Source organism: Canis lupus, chromosome 12, assembly GCF_048164855.1.
Source record: "Canis lupus baileyi chromosome 12, mCanLup2.hap1, whole genome shotgun sequence".
Classification (NCBI taxonomy): Eukaryota; Metazoa; Chordata; class Mammalia; order Carnivora; family Canidae; genus Canis; species Canis lupus.
In genome coordinates, this window is record NC_132849.1 from 12,866,742 (window position 1) to 12,878,897 (window position 12,156).

Here is a 12,156-nt window from a genome sequence, read left to right on the forward strand (position 1 = left end):
AAACCTGTTATAGAATATTAAATAGTGGACTTGTTTCCTGGGTAGGCTCAGAAATGAGTTTTAAGCACAAAAGGCCTACTGGACACAAGGTGTTTTATGCAAATAGTAATCATTTGATACTAGGAAGTTTATCTTCAAATTCAGGGACTTTACAGTAGAAAATAACTTTCAAACATTTCTTTTCATGAACTGTTTATATAGCTCTCCAAGTTCATTTGTTTCTCAAGGATACAAATTTTTGGCCAAAAGTTGGGGCCAGAACTTTCCCTGGCATGATCACTATTAAAGGGTTAATACAATTTTACTTGTGTTATTTATACTCTTTCTCCCTCTGTTGTTTTATGTCCAGAGTTCTTTATGATATAAAATTAATAGCCTCTAAAAGATAGCATTCTACTAATAATACATTTAGTTCTTTTTATTTTTTCTTTCCTTTTTAAAAAAAAAACTCCCTGGCTGTCATAAAACTATGATGAGCCAGTTGTGTCCTTAACAGTAGTCATTGGCTACCCTTGCTGATTGTGTTCTTTCCAAAGCTCTTTACCAAAGATGGAGCTTTGGGACTTTCATTAACCATTTAGACTGCCACATATTCTGATTATAGTATATGTGCTGCCGAAGCGAGCACTAGACTGCCACATATTCTGAATATGATTTAGTTTTTATGATAGATGATTGGACATAAGATTTAAAATACATTTACTATACCCAAAATTTGCAAGCAGCCAACTCAATAATTAACATATGTTGTTTTCCAAAATCAATATGCTGTGCATTTTCAAATAAAACAGTTTGGCATTTTTGGAGAATCCTCATATATCCCTATTTATTTGTTTCTTCAGATACCAAACTACTATAAAATTATAAAGAAACCAATGGACTTATCCACCGTGAAAAAGAAGCTTCAGAAAAAACATTCCCAACACTACCAAATCCCAGATGACTTTGTGGCTGATGTCCGTTTGATCTTCAAGAACTGTGAAAGGTTTAATGAAGTATGTTAGCTTCCAAACTATAAAGTCTTGGATTATTAGTTTTCGGTTTTTGCTTGTTTTTGTTTTTTTTTTAAATCTTATTTTTCTTTCCAAAAGATTTTTCTAATTTGACTCAAAATTTTTTTTTCTGCTGCAGTTCTGTCAAAAGTAAAATTTGATTGCATCGCAGCTCTAAAGAAGTATGTTTACTGTGTATAACTTGAAGTATATTGGATATGCCTTTTTGAATAAGTTGAGGGTTGAGATACACAAGTATAGAGAGTAGTCTGTAGTTAAGTATATTTTGTGGGAAATGATTATAAACAGCTTATATTTGATAGGGTACATTTAGAAAAAGGATTTGTACTGGTTCCTTTGATTTTGTTTTTAATGTAGGTTAATAATATTAGTCTATTAAATGTAGAACCCTAAAATCATTAATCTCTGGTGGCTCATCTTGAATCATAGGCCAGAGTATATAATGTTAAGTTTTCTGATCTCAGCAATAAGACTTTCATTAATTTTGGTTATGTATTTTTTGAGGATAAGGATGGGCTATCCTTGAGGGAACATGTGATCTATAACTCCTTCAAGGAAATTTTGTTTTCTTTGAGAAAAGGCAAGTCTCCTGTGGTTAAGGAAGATTTTCATTTTTCTAGGAGAAGAAAATGGAATTGGATAAGAATCTACAGAATATTTAGAAAGATCAAAAGCGTAAAAGATCTTCTTTATTGCTGATGAAATTTGGTGCCATATGACTATTACTAAAAGCATGTTGAATCATTTAAAGTATACTCATAGCTACCTCTGCAAGCATCTAGGTGATCTTTTTAAAATTTGGGGAAAAAAATAATCTTTATAGGTTAAATGTATAGTGTAGTAGTATACCACAGAGAGTATAGTAAAACCTTACTTACTTGAAGTTAAATTGATACAGTCCTAAGTTTTTTGTCATATTTTGTAATCCAATTAGATTATTTTCAAATAAATGTGCTTTTGTGAATTGTAGCTAACATTTGCAAGGAAGACACATTTTATCTGCGTTAGTGATAGTTAAATAGTTTATGGTTAACAAATTGCCATACAGATAGAATTCTGATAAGTGGTTTGTTGATGGTTTGGTAGTTTTTAAAAAAGCAACATTTCTTAAATGATTTATTTTTTGGTCTTAATTAGATTGATGTATTCACTTGACCTCCATTTCAGATTGACTTTACTAATTCAGAATTTGAAACCATTCTTGAGGTTTCACAGTAGCTTTAGCAACAGAACGTTGTAAAGAAAGTAGTTCCATGTTCCATAGAATTTTAGAAAGCACTTGATCTGGTTATAGCAATTTGTTCCCCCTAATATGGCTGACTTTCGTCACCAATCCTATGCAGTTTCATAACTTTAGAAAGGATTATAATTTCCCTTTTTTTTTTTTGACTCTGGTATCCTTTTTAGATGATGAAAGTTGTTCAAGTTTATGCAGAAACACAAGAGATTAATTTGAAGGTAAGCTTTTCAGACCATGCAAACTTGGTGAAGGAATATGCATTACCAATAGGTGAATATTCCTATCTTTTGCTTGCAGGCTGATTCAGAAGTAGCTCAGGCAGGGAAAGCAGTTGCATTGTACTTTGAAGATAAACTCACAGAGATCTACTCAGACAGGACCTTCGCACCTTTGCCAGAGTTTGAGCAGGAAGAGGATGATGGTGAGGTAACTGAGGACTCTGACGAAGACTTTATACAGCCCCGCAGAAAACGCCTAAAGTCAGATGAGAGACCAGTACATATAAAGTAAAATGACATGAACTTAAATAATTGTTTTAAAAAGAGAAAGAGAGAGAAAAGAAAACTTTTTATTTAAGTGTTGCTGGAATATCCTGCCTGCAATGGGCACCTCCTTGACGAAGCTGATAGCTTTTACACAGTATTAGATTGAAGTAATGGACAGAAGTCACTTCTTGCGAAGAAAGGGGGAGAGAACTCTATTTGCAACTTTAAAAGTAAAAAACGAAAAGTAAAAGTGAAATGATTTGAAGATTTCTGTTACTAAAAAGGATGGTTCTTTAGAATGGCAGATGTTGGTGATCATGTGGTATTGATTGCTGCAGGATGCTGGTGTACAAGTAAATACTTGAAGGTCATGTCGTTTGATAAATTGTCTCTTGGACAAGAGTGCACAGCTATTAAAAACGACTTCCATGCCTCCCCTTCCACACACATACATACCAGTTTTTTTTCTAGGTAAAATCAAAGTTGCTCAGATTCCGCTTTGATGTCAATGCAGATGTGCATTGAATCATGCCATTATATTTTTTCTCCCTTTGATGCTGTTGGACCTTAGTTTTTATATTGGTTTAAAGAACTCAACAGTAGTTTTATTTTCTATTTATACCTGGAGTCTAGGAAACATCATTGATCATCATTTAATCAATTTTAATGGTCTGCTGAAATAAATATGGTAACTTTTCAGTGGCAGATCATATAGTAGTCATTTCCAGAGAAACACTTCCATGGAATCGCACTTCCCAGTCAGATCATTTAATCATAAAGTTACTCCCATCAAAGGCAGAATGTTTGTTTCAAAATTAATCTAGTTTTCTGTACATTTAAATTTGATTGAGAAGGTGACCACTGGCTCTTATCCAGTCTTCCTTCATATCAGTTTTCTGATAGACCACTATTGGCAAACAATAATCTGTCAACTACCAAATGTGTAAAATTTTCTGTATTTCACTTTGTCTTATTTGTAAATAGTGAACTAAAACTTCTGGCAGATCAGCAACATTTGCTGAGCCTGTTTTTTAAGCTAATGTGTATTCTTACTAATGTTCCTATCAAGAATGGATTTGTAATATATGCTGTCTATTTCTAATGTTCACATTCATATTTTGAGGTTCTATCTTATTTTAATAGAGAACAGACTTCTCAGAAAATCTTCAGAAGCAGCTTATTATTAAATATCAAAACTATTAAAATAAACCCGGTGGGGTTAGATTACTCATCTGTCCACCAAGTGGGACATTTGCATGGACTGGGGGCTTAACGGACTTAGAAGAGGCCTGTAAGTAAATCCTGAAAATGAGCCAATCCCCACTTGAATGGTTACTGGAGTAAACCCACCTTTACTACCCTGAGTTCAGCCCCTGAGACAGGTAAACCACCTTGGCTTGGTTTCATTTTTCTTCTCTTCATTTGTGATGCTCAGATCCAAGATGTGTGTTCTAGACTGTGTACAGGCTTCTCTTTTGTTGGATTAAAAAAAATTTAGTCCTACTTTTGTATGGACACCTTAAAATATAAAGTGACCAAAATAGAAGACTTGCCATTAGATATTTTTCAGACGTCAGCAGATTTGTGGCAAATCGTTTGCCTTTTTAAAACTTCAGCTTCTGCAGTTCGGACAGTAGACTACTCAGTAAAAATTATTTGACATAATTGTCTAAGGTAAATATTTTTTAGTGCATATTGAATCAAATAAAGTGCTCTAAAGAAATTATTATACAAATTCCTTTGGGTTTTTCTTTTCTTAACAAGTGTTGGGGGTAAACATGAATATTATTCAGGCCTTCTGATGGTGTATGTAAGTGGTGTTGATTTTATTACAGCTGTTGACTAACTTCATTCTGTGGCTTCTTTTTAGCTTCTTGTTATAAGTTCAGCTTTAAAATTTACACCAAACTTTTATCATTTTACTCAAATTTCAGGTACGTAAGAAGAATTTTCTTAAACGAGGGAGAGAATCATTTTAAAATGCTTTATTTATGTGTATTTCCCTCTTTACCACCACATTTATGATTTCAGTTTATCAGGAGTCATATCTAAGGGCACGTTTTGGAAAGCACTGAGTAGCAGTATAACTTCCTTTTGTCAAGCCATTGATTTCTAATATTTTACACTTGCTCTTCAGATGAATCCTTTCATGATTCTTAGAAAAAGTCTTATACATAGGTTCTATCCATGGGGGAGAAATTAAATTTTAAGTAAATATTTATTTCTTGATATTTGGGGCCTTAAAAGATAGTGTTCCCTTTCTATGTGAGGTGGAATTCTTTTTTTTTTTTTTTTTTTTTTGAGATTGGTTTTTGAAAAGCCACTTTATTGTCAACGTGTAATATGCTCCATTTCTCTTAATAGAAGACAGTTCATACTACTGAGAATTTACTATTAAGTAAATAGCTGTCAACCACCCTTAAATGAGGGTTTAGATTTCACTGAAGCTTTTTTTCTTGTACACTAATCACTGTGTTCTTAAGCTGATTTGTTCAGCTACTATCTAATATAACCGGTAAAAAATATAAAAACTTAAATTGGTATTCAGATATCTTCATGTTTTTCTACTAGTTTATTTTTCAAAAACAAACATTGAATGTCAATTCCTGAAGGCAATTTAATTACTCTTTGTTAAAAGGCAGTATTTTAGATTTGGAGATGTTAAATTTTTTTTTTCTTAAAGAAGAGTGCAAAGTTTTGTAGTACTTCAGTTCCCATCGCCCATTAGAACACTAAGAACAAAGTGTTCCTCAGTCTGTTCTACTGGCCTTTATTTGTATTTGTTTTAGCACTTGGTTCAGCTGATTCACTGAGTAAAAGAATTGTTTTGCAAGGTGAAGCATGTAGTATTCCAAAGTATGGTAAGATTATAGGTCATGTTCTATATAGAAATATCAGATCATGACCACAGAGAGATGATAAGGCATTGGATCCCCTGTTGAAATTTGTCTTTTTGGAATCAACAAGGTACTTTCTGACTTCTATGTCTTATATAAGGGAATTTGAAATAATATTAGTTAATTCTCACTTTTTGTTGTAATGGTTTTTGAGATTTTTAGTTAATCCAAAGAAATAATGCTTTTAATTAGAAGCAAAGGTTTATAGTGTACAAATTGTAGGTTTATCAATTACCTCAGCAGGTATCCTGCCATGTAATTATTAGTGATTAGTATTAGTAAGCCAGTAGATTTAGGTCTTCTGACTGTGCCCTTGGATTTTGGCCTACCGTATGTTATTCAGCAATCTCTTAGTATCCAAAACGGGAGTAGATGCTGCGGCCCCCTCTTCCTTGGCCTTTTAAGTCCCTTACCCTTTTCCAATGAACAACACAGGAAATAGAAAAATCTCATTTCTTGTTGAAGTCAGCACTGCTTATTTGCATACTCAGCATTGGATCGGTGAGTAGTTTTATAAAATCCACCTACCCCAACTCCCCTAATTAAAACAATCATTCTTAATTCATACCATCTGTATTAATAATCTGCTGAAGATGATCCAAGGTTTTCAAGGTTTATCAGTTTGATCTTGAACTGAACCTGGATGCTTTGTTTTATTTTTCTCACAGTTCTCTCCTCCTTGATAAAGCAATAACACTGCTTTAAGTCTGTTGCCTAATAGGCACGTCATAGTCCTCTCTCGGATGGTGATTTTATAGGAAAGTTTGTATGCATATCACCCAGTCTATCTTTTAAAAAAATAAGAAATTTAAATGTATGCTGGAGCTTATGACAATATATTGTGGCATTTTATTTTAAAAATTGGGGAAAGTTGCATATTTTTTTAAAAGTAAGTATTTGAGTAAAAAAAAATTGAAGGTACTTTTTTAAGAAAAAAAAAATTTATATGCCACAGTTTACATAGACATTTCAGATTTCAACATGTACTCTTGGATATAATGGTTTCTTTTATTGGCCAAAATGCATGTAAAGCATATCTTTCATCTTAGTTCCTTGTGTTTGCCTTCGTGGTCTTTTATATATTTTTTATTGTATCTGAGAAAATTATCTTCAAAAATAGGTCAATTTGGATATATTTGTCATAATCATACTACAAAATGTACAAAATTAAGTTTAGCCCTTTTCTAGCAAGTAATCTTTAAAGTCAAAAATGCTGTTCTTTTAAATTCACCAAATTTGTATGTGGGAAGGCACTGAAATGATTTTGTAAGTGCCACTGCAATATTCCCTTTCAGGTGTGGCCTAAATTTCAGTCTTACGAAGGAAGTGCTTGTCTGCTCCTAGTCTGAAAAATGTAGGCATTTACTATGTTTTAAATCACAGTGAAACATGTATATAAGCCTATGAAAATGGTATGTGCAATCTGAAAGCCTGTTAATTTTCTATGTAGACATACACACGAAAGGGTTAAATTTACAGCCTTACTAGTTCCTTGCTTCCAGTATTTCAACTGGTCTCCTCCCCTCATTATTATTATTATTCCTACTATTACTACAACTATTATTTTTGCACATAATTAACTACCCTTCAATATGATTCTTAAAGAAAAAGTGCTGTTTCTGTGGTATTGTATTCTCTAAATAATCATATTTAATTTTTTAAAACAAGGTTGCAGTTTCTAATTGTTCCGTTCCTGTGTTTTTTGCTGGTGTGTATTAAAAGCAAGATTTTCTTTTTCATGGTTATTTAATACATTAGCTGCCTGTAAATATTTCTTGTTATAATGCTCTGGAATGTGTTGTAGAAGTTGTATTAGATTAGTTTAAAGCCTTGTTTGAAAGCCACATTGTTTTGGTTATTTCTATTAAATTAGAAAATTGAAAAAGTTTGCAAATGAATTCCTTTTTTTCTTCCTCTTTAAGTTGAGATTTAATCATTTAAGTTTATTTGAAAAATGTATACTCCGTGCCGGGCACTGGAGATACAGAAGTGAACAAGATAAAATAGAGTCTCTTCCTTCACAAGTGGTTAGACTCTATTTGAGAACAATGTGTATTGTGATAGGGATCAACACAATATGGTAGAAACATATAGGAAAGGGACTAACACCAAACTTCATTGATGAAGAAAGTGATCTCTTTCATTCCTAAAAATATAATGATAGGAGACCAGGCAAAGAGAGAGTGACGAGAGAATAAAATATAGAAAAGTCTGAAAATGAAAGGGAACAGAAATATATTCCAGGACCTGAGAAGTTCAGTTTGGAGTAGAGTATAACTTGGAGTAGTAAAATACTAAGCTGGAGAACTGAGACAGGGTCCTTTTTAAAGCAGTGCCTTGAAAGTCATGTTAAAGGGTTTGGGGCTTTCACTGATGGCAACAAGGAGCCTGTGAAGAGTTATGAACAGAATAGGTCTTGGAGAGTGGACATAATCAGACTTGCCTTTTTGAAAGTTCGTTTTAAACTGTGAAGAATGGGTTATGGAGAATATTGAAAGTGGAGAGGGAATTGTAGGCTGTGAATAATCCAGGTGACCCCTAAACTAGCTATCTGGCAGTGGAGATGGAAACTAGAGAGATTTAGAACAGAAAGTAAGCATATTTTAAATGCACCTATTAAAAAGAGTGGGAAAAAAGATTATAAGTGGAGGGGAATGGGTTCATTTTGGGGATATGTTGAGTTTAAGGTACCTGTGGAAAATTAAGGTGCAGGTGTCCATGGTTCTGGTGCTTATGAGAAATAACTAGACTGCAGACAGAACCTCCAAGATCCATCAGGAATCCCGTCTATCTTATTATCATTGAAATTGACTGGCACATGATAGGCATTCAGCAAACACCTATCAAAAGATGAGCGATTAGCATAATGTTGTTAACTAAAACAATGTAAAAATAACAATATTGCCTAGGAAATTTATAGAATGAGAAGAGTAGGATACTTATAGTAACAGAGGAAACATTTAAGGAGTATATTTTATTTTTTATTTTATTTTATTTTATTTTATTTTATTTTATTTTATTTTATTTTATTTTATTTTATTATTTTATTTTTTTTAAGGAGTATATTTTAAAAAGACTCTAGGGACACCTGGGTGGCTCAGCGGTTGAGCATCTGCCTTTGGCTCAGGGCATGATCCCATGGTCCCTGGATCGAGTCCACATCGGGCTCCCTGCATGGAGCCTGCTTCTCCCTCTGCCTGTGTCTCTGCTTGCCTCTCTCTCTCTGTCTCTCATGAATAAATAGATAAAATCTTTAAAAAAAAATAAAAAGACTCTACAAGAAGACTGTAGGTTAGTCATGAGGAAAGGCAGAGGAGCCATAATGGAAGATGAGAGAGGTTTTATAAGGGGTTTCAAAAGGAGTATCATTGATATGAAGTGTTAGAGCAAGAGATGAAGTGAAGGTAAAGTGGCCACTAAGTTGAGCAATATAGAAGCCATAGATAACCTTGGAAGAACTATTCCATTTTGAGCAGCGTTAAGCATACAGTGGGTTAGATTGAGTATAGATTGTTTTCCAAGGAATTTAGCCTTGGCTTTTCTTTAGGTTATGCAGAACTATGACCATGAATAACCAAGCGAAATACCAGAATGGAACTTCCAAATTGCTACCTTTCTGGATGTATTTTGTGTGGTGGAAAAATCATGAGTTTTGGCCTTGTACACTTTAGTTTGAACTGGTAAACTTTGGTTAACCAGTTACCTATATGAACTCTGAGCTTCACTTTAATTTTTTGTGAAATGTGTGATTTCCAGGTCTTGTAAGTAATAAACCTTTATTTCTTCAGTTTCCTGATGGTTGTTGCTGAAGTGTCTTACAATAATAATAACTGGCCATGGAGGCCAGTCCAGCCACACCATTATTTATTGGTAGATTGAGACCAGTACAAAACAAAAGCTCCACCTTTATCACCTGTAACATTTTTACCAAAAATATTTGAGAATCTAATCATATGAAATAATTAATTTTATTTATTTACTCATGAGAGACGCAGAGAGAGAGAGAGAGGCAGAGACACAGGCAGAGGCAGAAGCAGGGTCCATGCAGGGAGCCCAATGGGGGACTCAATCTCGGGACTCTAGGACCACGTTCTGGCCGAAAAGTGCAATGTAGGACATTTGCAAAGATGCCTGATGTGAATTTTTAAAGTAACTGTTGGGTAAAACAGGTAGGGAGACCATTATAGATCAAAAAATAACATGTAATGGCACGTGGGTGGCACAGTCAGTTAAGCATTGGACTCATGGTTTTGGCTCAGGTCATGACCTCAGGATTGTGCGATTGAGCCCCGCATCAGCTTTGCGCTCAGCTCAGAGTCTACTTGGCTTTTTCCCTCCATCTCCTGTCCTCCATCCCCATGCTTACTCTCCAAAATAAATCTTAAAAAACAAAACAAACGAGTAATGCATTAAATTAGATTTGATCTTGAATTAAGTAAACCTGGAAATTAAAGCCATCTTAGAGACATCTGTGGAGATTTGTATAGAATTCTTAATGATATGGAACGTTTAGTTTTCTTAGGTGACAATAGTTTCTTGCTTACACAGGAGAATATCCTTTTTTTTAGGAAATACATACTGAAATATCTAGGAATAAAATATCTAAGAATATCATTTGATTAGGCAAAATGGGTGTGTGTGTAAAATATATATATGATATAGTGTGGATGTGGCAAAATAACTGGTGAATCTTAGTGAAAAGTAGGGTGTTTATTTTATTGCTATTTCAAGTTTTTGAAGACTTGAAAGTTGTCAAAATAAGGTTTAAACGAGGGTAGAACAAAAGTATGAATCCAAAGAAGTATTGAAAAAGACAGTTACTGCCAAGGTTCTGCTAATCCTTTTGTGTCCTAAAGACTTTGGAATAGGCTAAGCTTTAGGGAGACTAGGGCCACAACATAGGTGTGAAGTCAGAGTCAGATAATCTTCCAAAACCTGGTACCTCAAAATATGACACATTCAGTGAAAGAATGAGCCAGAATACCGTACCTCAAGAGAGAAGAGAAAACTGGCTAAGTGAAGAATAAAAAAAGTTCTCCCCTGAGAATTGGTGTCTGCAAGCTAACACTTAAAACAGGTTTGGAACCCGACTTACACTTCTCTGTGTCATCAGAAAAACTAAGGCTTAAAGTATATCAGGTTAGAAATGATTCCAGGCATTTAAACAAGTGTTGGTACTCAAAATTTTAAGGAAGGTACTTCAGGGATGCCTGGGTGGCCCAGCGGTTGAGCATCTGCCTTTGGCTCAGCGGGTGATCCCAGTTTGGGGATCGAGGAAAATTAAAACGTGAAGCCTCCAGAAGTGACCCTATAAGCAAACAGCAGATGTAGAAAACACATCTGCAGGATCCTCACAGGGAGCCTGCTTCTCCCTGTCTCTGCCTCTGTGTCTTTCATGAATAAATAAAATCTTTAAAAAAAGTACTCCAAACCCAATCTCAAAGAATTTTTAAAGATAGTGTTACAATATTCTTGGACTCATTCAGAGTCACAAAAATGAGGAACAAGTCATTATTTAAAAATTAGGAGGAAGAGCAGAATCTGGCTTGTAATGATTGCAGACATTGAAATTACTATTTTTTCAGACATTGGAATTACTGATAAGTATGTTCAGAGACTGAAAAGGCTTATTATCTCTAAACTTGTGATGGCATTGTAATATATTGGTTATATTAGTGATATAAAAAGTGTATCCTTCAATACATGATCGCTTAGATTCAATGAAATACAAAATGCATAAGGAATAAAAGAGTGTCCAAAAATTGAGAAAGAATAAGAAGCTTAAAAATGGTATAGGTGGATAGGGATAATGGGTACATGGGAGGAAAAATCAGATTTGAGAATAAAACATCTAGAGAAGAAAAACATACAGATCAAAGAAGACCAAGATAAATTAATACAGTATGCAGTACAGTACACAGAATATTACACAGTATGCAGTACAGTACACAGAAGTTAAAGGTCACCAAGAGCAAATGGTGAAGGCCAGTGAACATCTTCTAGAGTACCAGAAGAATGATATAGAGAATAGTTAGGGATGGTATTTTGGCTGAGAACTTTTCACATTTACTTAAAGTCATATCAGATTTGTGGAGTTTAGAAAATCAACATCTAGACCTACTGAGCTAAGTTCTGGAAGATCAACAAAATATAGGACCTACACAACTGAGAAATTAGAGTTGACACTCTTATGAAGCAAACTACCAAAAATAAGTCTTTAAAAGAGCAAAAGAAGGCTTACGAAGTTCATGGTAATTAGTGCTACAGCTACTTGAGAACAACAGTGAAAACCAGAAGACAATGGGGTAATATTTTCAGATAGAGGAAGCTATCAATCTAGAATTTTATACCTAATAAAACTAAGAAAAAAGGGGGCAAGGTCATTTTGTATAAAAAGTGAGAGCTTACTATCGACATGTCTTCATTAAATGCATTCTTGGTTTGCTCCTGGAAAAACAAGTTTTAAGACACAAGAAGTAATCATGACCAAAGAAAATGGTTAATGAGGGTAACCTAAACTC

General features: G+C 34.2%; 1 protein-coding gene across 2 annotated transcripts in view; it reads left to right on the top strand.

The window, feature by feature from the left end:
• Positions 1 to 7,523, top strand: part of TRIM33 (tripartite motif containing 33) — a 116,807-nt gene extending 109,284 nt beyond the window's left edge. Inside the window, exons 18-20 of one of the 2 annotated variants that reach the window (XM_072769703.1) lie at positions 843 to 995; positions 2,421 to 2,471; positions 2,551 to 7,523. In XM_072769703.1, coding sequence (XP_072625804.1) covers positions 843 to 995; positions 2,421 to 2,471; positions 2,551 to 2,763 — 417 coding nt within the window. In that variant the 3' untranslated portion in view covers positions 2,764 to 7,523. The remainder of the gene's footprint in view (positions 1 to 842; positions 996 to 2,420; positions 2,472 to 2,550) is intronic. The other variant, XM_072769704.1, reaches the window with a different exon arrangement.
• Positions 7,524 to 12,156: the final 4,633 nt, after the last annotated feature.